We start from the raw sequence: 13,160 nt of genomic DNA, 5'->3' as shown, positions 1-13,160 counted from the left end.
CCCACGCTCGGACAACTTCGGCTAAACGCCGCGTTCCCGGAAGCATTCCGTGAAATGAGACTGAACTGCAGAGAGCTTGATCGGTACTTTGGACCGACCAAGTGGCTCGCGCGACGAGTGCCCGGAACGGAAGCTAACATCCTGAAGCGGTATGCAAGAGAGACTGATGAGATACAGAGCTATGGTGCATGGCTGGTGAGCCAACTGCAATCGGTTTCTCATGTTTCTGCACCGTTTCTGCAAAGACCCATTTTCATGGTGTGCGGCACATAATTGCCAGCAGTTCCCCCAGAAATTTTACCGGTAATTTGCAACTTCCGCAGGGATTCTATGGTGACTAGAACACTGGCCGGTGCCCTCGTTCAACTGCAGTAACGGACGACAGCTATCAACATTAGCCGAAGCGAGGCCGAGTCCAAGGTGTGTTTCAAGCAACTAGTGCGCTGATTTCATCGTGGCACATTCTTGTAAATGAGTGTTGGAGGTCAGCCCGGAAAAAAAATTTTGCTTTTCGACATGGCACCACCTCACAAGGTCATTCTAACCATATGTATGGTGTTCTAGCTAGTCTTAACCAGCAACCATAGCAAACCTAGAGTCGGCTCAATTCGGTGAAAATTTGCATGCTTGACTGGAATGCAAACTGTCATTGAAGGATTAAACTTTTATTGTAATGAAAATGTCTGTGTAATCTGAATCGGCCTAGTACTTTGATAGCTCCATATTCCTTGAAATCATTCGTTTGAGAGCACTGACAAAAATCGTGGACACACATCACCTGCTTTCCTTCTCCAAGACAAGAAAGCACTTGAGACATTTGTCCGTAATATCCTAGACACTTTAGTGTAGCCTCATGTCATAATTTTTCTCAAAGGTATAGAGTACTGCTGGTCGTAGAGTGATACAAAACAAACAATTCTAAATTTTAACTCAGTACAGTCAAACCCGTTTATAACGAACAGCAGGAAACGCCACGATTAGTTAGATATAGCAAGTAGTTCGATATAGCAAAAAACATCTACAACAAACTTCCACGATGAGTTCGTTGTAAGGCGAGAGCTTCTTTTTCTTTCTCTTCTCTTGACTTCCGCCTTGTAACCTCGCGCTGGATTTTTTTCTTTTTTTTGTATGCATGCAGAGTTTTTTTTTTTTTTTAGCTTATCTCCTTTTCTGAATCGCTCCTCTTCGTGAACAAACGCTTTGGGATGAATTTTTGTTTTTTGTGTGCGTGTGTGCAGGGTATTTTTTTAGCTTTCTCCCCTTCTGAGTCGCTTCTCTTCGCTCATTTTTGTTCGCAACTTGAGCTTTTGAAATTTTCGTTTTTCTCCCACTTCTTTTCTGGGGGCACAGGCTAGATTGCGCGCTTTTGGAAGCCTTCCCGGGAGGGAAAAAAGTTTGATATAGCCAATATGTTGTTCGTTATAAAGCATACTTTTTACATGCATTTTTATTTAAACTTTTTGCGAGTTCGATATCGACAAAAATTCACTGTACGTGGGTTCGTTCAAAACGGGTTTCACTGTATGCAAGAAGAGTCGAAACTTCTGGGGTTTATGCCACAAACCAACCAAGGATGCCTAGGACACCGCAGTGAAGGATTGAGTGAAGGACACCGAGATCTTTAACACGCAATCAAATTATTGCAAACGCAATCAATTTATGCAACATGTCCAGCCTGGACATGTTGCATAAAAAGTAGAAAATGAAAATGATGTTTCCAATGACCGGCGAAGAGCTTATAAAATAATAGAGCACGACTGCCACACTTTGACGTGCCTCTGGAAGCTGGCATAACTGGTGCCAATAAGTGCCAAGCACCCGTCGAGAAGAGCGACACCATCTTATTGGGCCGCATGCAAATGTGACTAGTGTTTGGTCTGCCCCCTTCAGCATAAAAAATATTATGGCTTCACTTTCTCGTATACTTTGTATGGCGAGTCAAGATCTGCGGTTGTAAGCTCCACATCTCCCAAACATCTGCAGTGCGGGAACATGACTTCGGAAGGTAGACAGAGTGACACTGTCAGCACAGACAAGCGATCGCCAGGTTTTTCCGTTTTTCTATTAGAACCGGAAGGCCTCTGCCAAGACTACTGGTGCTGGAAAGTGCTCATTCGAAGCGTTAATCCAGGTCGTAATATTCAATGCTCGCCGATACCCCTTCTAAGTAAAACGCGAAAAAGAGCCGATGCCGTGTTTGCGCTAACTGCGCACGCCGTGTACCCGCCATGCGCGAGTTCTCGTATTAACGAAGCCTCGCCCTAAGATACCAGACACACGCGCCCGTTCCTTTGTCTGCCTTGTCGAAATCTGCGAGATGGAATAGAGTAAAACTACTGTAACCAGTAAAACGTGCCTTTGAGAGGAACGACAACTTTGCCCTCTGCGAGGCCTGTGTAGAGTGCAAGCTTCCTTTCCGCACACTCGTTGGGCGAGGAGCAAACGAAATGGTAAAATTAAGTTGGACGCAAGGGCCGCGGCTTCGTTAAGGTAGCTGTAGGTAGGCTGGCCGAAAGATGCAGGTCCCAACGCAGGAGGCGAGAGCAGTGAAGTGGGGTGGAAAAGAGAGGGCGGACTCAGCTGTAGTCTTTCTTCTTCTGGCCCGCGCGGGGCTTGATGTTCTCCGAAATCTCCCACATGGCGTCCTCGGACAGGTAGTCTTCGAAGTTGTTGAAGAAGTCAATGATCTGCTCGTTGCGCTTGAATGAAAATGGCCTGCGCAAAGGAAGTATGCAAGAAGGGTGTAAAGGACGTGCTACCTGGAAAGAGTTTTTTTCTTTATCGGTTTTTCCTGTTAAACTACAACTTATGTTTCACGCAGCAACAAAACGCAGACATTTACAGCATTTACTCAAATATAGGACGACCATAAATACGGGTTGATTACTTGCCGAGAAATATGAGGAAATATTTGAACACTATATAGGTTGAGCCTTGTTCCTAAAGAAGTGGAAGGAGAGTAAATTTATACAAACATTTATTTTACGGCATCTCCAGTCACCCTGTCCAAAACTTGCTCGTCAATCATGCCAAACACATCATCGTCTGGAATTCCAAAATGGTTAACCATGTGCCTTCACGCTGCGGCACCAGCACTGCGACGCTAGCGTCGAGTTTTACCGCCTTTCACTGGCATGCTCAGAGAAGCAGCTGATGTGCGAGGGCCTCTCGGTTGGAGTTTGATGGGGCTGGAACTTTTGCTCACTGTTACAAGTTGAGCTCTAATTTTAATGAAAACTGCTGAAATAAAAAAAAAATAAAAAAAAAATGCCTACCCACATTTGAATAAATATGGTAAGCTTGAAGTTGATATGTTATGAGTTAACGAGAAATAAAATGTCAGGTATGCAAGTGGTTGAACCGACTATGAAGGAATTTCCAGAAACAGAATTATGCGGTGAACATATGCAGTAAGTTACGTCTAGCTTTTAAAGTTAAACATACCGTATTTACTCGCAGAATGAACGCACTTTTTTTTCCGAAAAATTGATGCAAAGTTAGGGGGGGGCGTTCATTACGCGAAGTAAAATTTTTTCGTCGGTATTTACTCGCATAATGAACGGTCTTTTTATCACGAAAAATCAACACAACTTCTTATCTCTTTGTGCGCGGCGCGCTTCCCGTAACCAAACTGGGCTGTGCAAAAAAAAAGAAAAAAAAAGAGTCCTCTTGTTCTTTTTCACAGTTCCTTTAATTTTTTTTTTTGCCGCCTGTTTTTCGCAAGCTGTGTCGTTTGCTTAGGCGAGTGCTTTTCCGCTTATCTTTCTTATCTCCTTGCGCGCGGCGCCCGACTCGCGACCCCCCCCCCCCCTCCGTAACCAAACCGCGCTGTGCAAAAAAAAAAAAAAAAGAAGAAAAGCTCCTCTTTGTTTTTTTCTTTTAGTTCCGTGGGTTGTTTTTTTTCCTTTTGCCGCCTTTCGCAAGCTGTTTCGTTTGCTTAGAGGGCTTCTCCGCTTCTCTTTCTTACCTCCTTGCGCGTGGCGCGCGACTCCTAAGTCCAGACGGCGCTGTGCAAAAAAAAAAAAAGAAGAAAAAAAGCTCTTTGTTTTTTCTCTTAGTTCCGTGGTTATTTTTTTTTTTCTTTTTGCCTCCTTTCGCAAGCTGTTTCGTTTTCTTAGAGGGTTTCTCCGCTTCTCTTACCTCCATGCGCGCAGCACGCGACCCCGAAGTCCAGACTGCGCTGTGCAAAAAAAAAAAAAAGCTCTCCATGTTTCTTTTTTCTTGCTTAGGTTGGCTCTTTTACATTTTTTTAACGCCTTTTGCAAGGCGTTTTGTTCGCCCATGCTGCCCATGCATTCGCGACCTCGCTGCACCAGGATAGAAAAGTGCGTTCATTTCGCGCGCGTGGGGGAAGGGAGTCAAAATTTTGACGTGGGAGTTGGGGGTGCGTTTATTACGCGGGTGAAAAAAAAAAGTCGCAATTTTGTGAGCCGACTTGGGGAGTGCGTTCATTACGCGAGTGCGTTCATTGTGCGAGTAAATACGGTATATTAGGGTAGCACAATAACAAAACTTTCTGAAGGCATCCTTCTCGCAATATTCACAAAACAAATAAAAGAGTGTCCCTGAAGTGAACAACGGCTACTGCAGAGTTACTTGAGAACAAATTTTCAATGATCCAAAGACGTGTTTCATGCATAGACATTGCGAAAGTCCGTACTCTCGTGGTTACACCAATGTGGGCATGAAAAAGTAACTCACTTTTTCTTGAAGCACCTCATGGGCTCCAGAATATGAAACTGCTGCCAGCACTTTGAAAAGTTAACGATAGAGTCCGTAATGTAGTCCGTGTTGCCCACGTGCACAAACGTCAGGTCCTGCAGTACCAGACCACTGAAACGAGGAAAACAAAAATATGACCACGCTTACACATGAAATGCAGCTGCTAGACTCATTAAAATCTGAACATGTAAGAATGTGCAGTGCAGAACAAATTTATTCACAAGGGTTAAGACTTCTGATTTAATCCAAGCACAATTACAACAACTATTTTGTACAGACCTGAACATTTCGGAACACATCAGAGATTGACTCTTCTGAACCTTCCAATTTTCAGGACTGATGTTTAGACAATTCATTGAATTCAACTTACAAAGGTATTATGTTCACAAAACAAGAGGTGCAAACTGCTGTCACATGTGTAAAACATAGCAATTATAGTAAGTAAACGAAGGAAAACAACTGTGCTGCTCACATATATGGGATGCAGGGAGGCGTTGTTTCCGAGAGGGCTTGTCTGTACGCACGGAAGGACGACGAACTGTCAATCAGGGCACAGTACTCTTTCAGACCCTGTAAAACGAACATTCATGCCACTGGTTGCATTCTCAATACATCCTCTGCAGAAGATACATATGAATGATGCTATGCCACTTCATACGGTGATCCTTGCACTAACCATTGAAGAGACTCATTAATTAATACTTGAATGGACGACTTGATTCTTTTTCAATTATCAGAAATCTGAATTACGTCCAAAAAATGGTAACCAAGTTGGTAGTGCAAGGAAACACCAACACACAAATTGTGTTCATTTACATTTTGATCTCGCCACAGGACGGGAAACCCTTTTCAATTTTTGGTTTTTCGCTTATCACACTAGAATACACCTCTGCATTATGTGCAGTGCCTTCTGCCGCTTCCGTCACCACTGAAAGAAATTCCGGGAACTGGCTGTATAGAACCAGCTGTAGCAGACGACGAAGGAGATGCATTTCAATAGAGGTTTTGCTCTGGTGAAATGCAGTTCCAGGGCCATCTCATAGATGGAGCCGGCATCTCATCCTAAGTGAACCCCCTGCACACTAAAAGTAGAGCCATTCACTGTTAAGAAAAAAACACCCTCTCCATCTACAAAACTCCTCTCTTTCTCCTGAATATTCTCCTCTCCGCTACCCCCGATCGGCAGACCGCCCGTTTGGTTTCGGTTCATCACTTCCGTCCGCCATTTCGGCCCCACTGCTCTGCGACCACGCTTGTTTACCTACCGCATCGCGGGATGCCAGTGAACGTTTTGACTTGAGTAGGGCGTAGGTTGCGCATTTTGTCTGCAAACGCAACATCAAAGTGCTGCCATGACGTGTTGTTGTGCAGCAGGGCGCTCCAATCGTCAAAGAAAAGGTAAAAGGCTGCACCGAGTTCCCCAGGAAAAAAGGAACAAGACGCAAAGGCGACTTCGCTGTTGAGCATCAAAAGAAAGAATTTCACATGCAGACCGACAACCAGACTGTGCGAGACAAGCTATAGCTCTGAAGAGAGCTTCCGGTTGTCTCATAAACAATAATTATACTTCTAAGTGCAAGCTAGCCCACAATCTTTGCTTTTACAATTGACTGTATGGTGCCAGCGTTCCTGTCTTTCAAAGGTAGCACGTATCAAAGCTGCAATCTCGTGCCATGCCCGTAGCAATCGCTGCCTTGTCAACGTAAAGGGCGGTGTTCAATGAAAAGTATACGCCACTACTCCGCGAGCTCAGGTGTTTGGTTCTTGAAGCTACTTTAAACGGCGAAATGCTTCGCACATGAGGTGATGTAAATAACAGTGTGAGTCGTACGTGACTTCCTTTGGTCCGGTTTATTGTGTGCTCTGTTGTACCTCATTAATTGTAGTACAATAGTACAAACATAGTATTATACTAAAATCCCAGCGCAGCCTGTTTTCTTTGTTGGCAGCGCAAGATTGCGACTTAGCAATCTCTTTACAAAGGGCAAAGGGCGCGTTCCAAAAGGGGAACACGCACTGTTTTGCACCTCACCTGTCAGCTGAAGGACGAAAAGGATCAAAAGTATTCGTTTCAGAGTTCAAACTTATTGTACGCATCAGGGCCGTACCCAGAAAAAAATTTCGGGGGGGGAGGGGTTTCGGGGACAACGGCGGCCATTTTGAAAGTGTCTATTGTCTTATTTTCGCCTATGGATCATGTGCATCGGTGGCATATAGTGGAGAGTTACAGCAAACCGGAGAACCGGTCCCGGTTTGTTACCCGGTAGCCGACCGGCGCCACTGCGCATGCGCAGAGGTGGAGATTAAAATCGGCTGGCTGCCAGTGCACCGACCAGGGCCGTACCCAGAAAAAAATTTCGGGGGGGGGGGGGGGTCAGAACCCCCCCCCCCCCCCTCCCCCCCCCCCCCCCCCCCCCCCCCCGTGGTTACGGCCCTGGTACGCATGGTTATTTAGCAAAAGATTGCATACAATCTCCAACTGAATGATCCGAGCAGACGCACAGCAGAGGCCTCAACAAAAGTGGCGTTCTCACTCAAGATGTGAGGCAATGAAAGGACATACCCAGTGTTAAAAACCTCAGGGCCAAAGAGAAGATACATCTTAGAGAAAACACGAAAGCTGTGAACTGTAGTTGCTCTGAAAACACTGATCTCACAAGGTTCAGGAGGTCATCACACACCAAGACGCTTGGCAAAGGATCCACCCAGGTGGCGCCAGCATCGAAATGAAAGAGGGGGAGACTCGTGGGGAGGAGAAAAGAGCAAGAGATTCTCGAGGGAAAGAGAGCAAGGCGCTACCTTCCGTATACAGGGACTTTAATCGTAAGAGATCGCAAGAAGTTGTCGTGCACTTGGTTGTAAGCAGTTGCAAGTGTGTGAACCAGCTTTTAGAGCTGGGTGAACACTAGTGGTGATTTGGACAAGGGATTGCCTCACCTCTGTGATGTTCCTCTGCCACTCGAGGCGCCGAATGGGGGCAGAGTCCAGCGCAGACAGGATGGCCAGGTAGGAGTTGAAGTTGTTGATCTTGCGCAGGTGCTTCATGATCTTGATGAACTTCACGACCACCCGCTCACGCTCCTTTGCGTCGTTCTGCTTCAGGATGCACGACCGAGCCCTGAGGAAGGGGACGAACGAAGTGTGTTTCGGCAAGTCTCTACTCTCTACTGCAAGATATACGGGGTTAGCAGCAAGAATGCTGCTAACCCTGTACATACTACGGCAAGGGCTATATTGGCCTCTTGTTTCCGCATATCAGATGCAAGTTGGTTGGCTCGGGACGGCTCATAACCTGCTGCTTTATAACATGCATTGCAGACCCAACGTGCTTTTGATCACGTTTAAGTATTTGGGTACGATGCTTATCTAAATCAAGGTCTGAATGAGTAGGAATTGTAACCAAACACTTCAAAAGCTGACAAATCTTGGTATTACCATGCAAACGCATTAAGGGAGAAGAATTTTCTTGTTTGCGATGAATTATCGGTACACGGCTCGGCTGTGCTAAAATTGCACCCCTGGGTAAATAACGTTTGACCATAGAGTAAGAAGTGACAAGAGAGTTTGTGTGCTGAAAAAGCTGCAAAAAACCCCCCCGCGCCTAGGAGCCCAGTTTGAGAGTCTATGGTGCTGAAAGTGTGTGCACTGTCAGAGGTTCATGCGTGTCATGCTGTACCATTGCACACCAACACAACCGTATTCACAGCATCGGAGGAAACCAACCAATGCCCAGACTGGCGTGTGACAGTTTGCCAAAATACTTAAAAGTCACGAGGAAGCCATTATTGTAGGACATTGACCACTTTGAGTTGATCTTGCGTCTCTTCTTCAATTAATAGTGATATATGAAAAACAAGACAAATCCACTACTAAAGCTAGTATACCCTGTGAAAGGATAATGCAACAATACTACAGGGTTTAAAAACACAATTCATACAACATGCCGCAGAGAAAACAAAAGAGGACTTTTGAAACCATTGCCGCACATACCGCATGGTAATGTACCGCATACCATGGGGCAACATATTCCTCAGGTTCCCTCCAATTGGTTACCTTCCATTAGAGGTCTGCACAGGTAAGAGCCAGCCCACAAGCCACGGGCCGGCCCGGCCCACGGGCGGGTTCGGGCTTCACGGCTACACTTATGAAGGTCCAGGGCCTGGCATGGGCCTTGCATTCAAGTCTACAAGGCAAGCCAAGGTAAGGCAAGCCAGCAGTTACTTTTTTTTTTTTTTTAGCAGCAATAATGTTTTTGGAAGTTAGTTTGGGGGGGTTGGGGGAGGGACCATAGTGGAGGAGACCCATATGCTGAAAGCATGTCTCTGTGTTTGTATATGTTTTAGTATGGTTTGGTGTGTGTGCAGAGAATGCTCTTTCAGAAACCTAGCGGCGCGGCATTCATTTTCGTCTTCAGCAGCGCCGCCATCGTATAGTCGCTTCTTTCCATCGACGCACACACATACGCGCCTACATCATGCGCACCCTCATCGCAGGCATAAACCATCTGTACGTATGAATGCGTGCATCCACAATATCGGGGAAGGTGCACCTCTGCTAAACAATTTCTCGCAGACCACCCCAAGAGACGGCATTATTTTTTAATAATTTTTTTCGGTTGTACGCAACGGGATTGGGCAATTTAAAACTTTGTCCGTCTTTTGTCCAAACACGTTGCAACATTTCCCTTCCTTCTCAACTTTGACACATATGGTAATGTTCATTGTAGCTTGCATTTGTATTTTTCTGTCGTTTCCGTTTCCGATACGCCGGTTCGGTCGCAAAAAAGGACGATGGGGACAATTTTTTTCCCATCGCCATCGCCCGCCCGCTCGCCCGCCCCCGCCCCGCCCCCCCCCAGATTGAACCGATTAATAATGGCAGCAAAAAGAAAAAAACATGCTAACTGCATTGACTATCAAGTGCCGTAGTCAACATCTGTAGCAGTGTCAAGCGAGATGCCATGCCGCACAATTTGTGAGCTATTCATACTGGGCAAAAATAGGGCAGGCCTCAGCGGGCCCGTGAAACTTAGCATCGGACCGGGCCGGGCCGGCTGTCGGAAATGGATAGCGGTCCGAGGGTGGGCCCAGGCCCGAACGACAGAGGCCGGGCTGAGCAGGGTTTCAATATATCAGCCCGTGCGTACATCTACCTTCCGTTACATCATAGTTAAAGCGCATTTGGAAATGCCCCAAACGAATGTCAGCGTAGTGCGGTGGCTACCACACTTAATGGGTAACTGGGAAATTGGGGAAATTTACGCTACCAGTATCTAGTTTTAGGGCATTTCACACTTTTGAATTTGTTTGCGAGTGAAATGTTTAAAACCCATGTTTTGGGCAAAGTCACCATCATTGGCACAGATAATTTGAAAACACAGCATTTACATGACAACTGCAGTTGTTTGAAGCAACAGTAATAACTCCTGCTCCAAAGAAATGGTGACTTAGAATTATGCATTACAAACATTCTATTCTTAACTTACACTCTACGATCTCCAGAATTGACACTCCCATCATGCATATATAGGCCATTAAAGGGGCAGTGCAAAGGTTTTAATGTTGAAAGAATTGCCAGTTTGCATTTTTTATATTGTTCATACAAGCCCAAGTGACCAAAAACGCGTCACCTTTCCCCAAAAAACGGCTATTCTGCTGCGTAATTGCTAGGCAAAAAACAAATTATTGGCCGATCTGCAGCCGCCGGTGGCGGCTACGGGAACTAAAATGACTGCATCTCTGGGGGATACGCGGAAGTCAACAAACCCTGTCCCCCTCTGCTGCTACACTCGCCGTCAGCCCCGTGGTGAACCATCCTTTGTGTCCATCACTCGCCGCGACCTTCGACGAGGCTAATCCTTTGAAAGTCGACAATCGCAGAGGAAGCGGCTGGGGTCTCTGAAGAGAGGGCCCAAGGGGAAACCATGTGAACCCCCAGAGACGTCACTCGAAAGTCGGCGTGGAGAGTTGAGAGGCACTTCTATCTTCGATTTGTTTCATTTTTTTTAAATAAGAACTAGCGCCCACAAGAAAATGCGGCTTTCGGTTTTTCGTTCCATAGGTGACGCAGATTAATTTCTGCAGTTAATTGGCCAAAGTCTGAAAATCGTTGCACTGCCCCTTTAAATAACAGCACCCACAAAAGAAATGTGAAGGTGGCAATTACCAGTAGGACATCTTGTTGAAGTGCTCCGTGAACTTCGTCAGGTTTGGACTTGATTCTTCATTTTGCTCTTTTGCCCAAATAAGAACTTCGGAGATCTGAAAATACATCCAAAATTCACGTATTTTATAAACTCAAAACCCGCGATTTGCAAGTTTCAACTTTAGTTGCATTGACTGTGGTCTGCTGCTTATGTAACTTAATGTGCAACCAGCAGTCCAATCAATTAATTTTCTTCAGCAGCAACTTTCACTGTGAACTAACTAGTTTTCACCAAGTAACTTTTACCTGTGCTCAACTTCAAACATACCCTAAACTGGGGAGAAAAATAGGGCAAAAAACACATAGCCCAATGCGGAGAGCCAATCATCTGCTTCTTGGGCAGGAGTTGCAGTGACGTCAAAACGATACCGAGCTATGATTGGCTTCGATTGAAAGGAGAGTGGGTAACCCTTGCACCAGAAGCAGACAAACTTGTTGCGCTCCGTATAAACTCGAAACTTTACAGCATGTATGTGTTGTCTTCCTTTTACTGCTGCCTCAGCTGTTATTCAAGATGTCTGACCCCCCCAATTCACTCGCACATTAACCTTTTCCAATTCAGAACCGCTTTACCAGTAACTGTGTTGCATGACCATGCCAGCACAATAAACAATTTCAAAAGTAGCTTTGGAACCTGCCGAGTACTGAACTGGGTGCTCTAATGGCGGCATGACAAAGCTTCTCCATAAGAGTAAAAGTCAATATTTTTGAGAGCATACTGCAGGCGGCAAACAACTGATTTTTAGGAATTCACAGACGTATGTTGCATTTCATTCATTAAGCTGAAGGCACATGGTTTAAGCAATGTCATTCTTCCACTCCTGAAATTAGAGCAGGAGTTCGGGAGCTTTTGACTTCCACTAGGTGGCTCAAACCTTGGAAAAAGGTCTACTGCACAGCCTTCTAAAGCCAAGAACAAAAAAAGGATGGATCTGCTTTCAGTAATATTTGTGCCGCACGACACCATCAGCACCAACACGACATGGGCACATTTTTGTATTCTAGTTTGAAAGGATTTTGGCAGGCATAAAATTTTATTAGGTAGTTGGGTTAGTCATCAAATGAGCACTTTGAACTACACTTGTAGTTTTGATGACAGCCCTTCAATTTTAAAGACCTGTTCACATACAGTCAAACCCGTTTATAACGAACAGCAGTGAACACTACGATCAGTTCGATATAGCAAGTAGTTTGATATAGCAAAAACCATTTACAACGAACTTCCACGATGCGCTCGTAGTAAGGCGGGAGCTTCTCTTTCTTTCTTATCTCTTCGCTTTAACCTTGTAACAACGCTAAAAAGCTTTTTTTTTTTTTTTTTTTTTTCATGGAGGCAGAGTTTGTTTTTTTAGCTGATCTCCCCTGGCCTTTTGGATCACTTCTCTTGGTGGACAACCGCTTTGGGATGAAGTTTTTTTTTCTGTGAGTGCATGCAGAGTGTTTTTTTAGCTTTCTCCCCTTCTGAATCGCTTCTCTTTGTCAATTTTGTTTGCAATTCGAGCTTTTGAAATTTTCTTTCTTTCCTACTTTTTTTTTTGCGGGGGGAAGGGACAGGCTGGAAGACGTCTTGACTTAAACAGCGCAAAAATGTTACGTAAGGAAGAGACAACAGGAAGGAAAGAGCGCTGACTCACAACTGAGGTTTTAATAATGATGTAGTGAAAGAGAAGGAAGGTGTCAAGTGCTGTAATATATTATTAAATTAAAGAAGGTTATAATTATTAACCTCTTTCTAAGGGCCATAAGTCAAGATGTCTATCCAACTCGCCCAGCAACTCATTTTGGCTGGAAGACGATTGTTTGCACGTTTTTGGAAGCTTTCCCGGGAGGAAAAAAGTTAAATATAGCCAATATGTTGTTCGTTATAAAAGTACTTTTTACATGCAGTTTTATTTCAATTTTTCGTGAGTTCGATATCGACAATAATTCGCTGTATGTGGGTTCGTTCTAAACGGGTTTCACTGTATTCTGCAGTGCTAGATCAGCATTATACTCCGTTTCACAATAACTTAGCGAACTGTGGAGTCTAGGGCCCCGCGACCCAATAAGAAGGTCGGAGTGAGGCACGTGACCCAAAGTCACGGGAGCATTTGTGTCAGCACGCCAAATGCGAGTTGTGAAGTCCGGAGGAACCGGCTGTCGTCTGCTAGCCAAGAGTCGTCTGCTCCAAAACCAATCAACTTCGGATGTACGTCCACCGCAGTAACATATCTAACTACTAAAATAGCGAGTAC

At 45.1% G+C, this 13,160-nt stretch overlaps 1 protein-coding gene across 1 annotated transcript in view; it reads right to left on the bottom strand.

The window, feature by feature from the left end:
* Positions 1 to 1,673: 1,673 nt before the first annotated feature.
* Positions 1,674 to 13,160, bottom strand: part of LOC8042579 (rap guanine nucleotide exchange factor 1) — a 59,644-nt gene continuing 48,157 nt past the window's right edge. Inside the window, 5 exon segments of the mRNA XM_042292304.1 lie at positions 1,674 to 2,715; positions 4,702 to 4,833; positions 5,195 to 5,292; positions 7,660 to 7,840; positions 10,888 to 10,982. Of these exon segments, the coding sequence (XP_042148238.1) occupies positions 2,577 to 2,715; positions 4,702 to 4,833; positions 5,195 to 5,292; positions 7,660 to 7,840; positions 10,888 to 10,982 (645 nt within the window). The 3' untranslated portion in view covers positions 1,674 to 2,576.

Source organism: Ixodes scapularis, unplaced genomic scaffold, assembly GCF_016920785.2.
Source record: "Ixodes scapularis isolate PalLabHiFi unplaced genomic scaffold, ASM1692078v2 PGA_scaffold3__209_contigs__length_174095766, whole genome shotgun sequence".
NCBI lineage: Eukaryota > Metazoa > Arthropoda > Arachnida > Ixodida > Ixodidae > Ixodes > Ixodes scapularis.
Note: the sequence above shows the minus strand (reverse complement) of the source record. Positions and strands in the feature narration are given on the sequence as shown.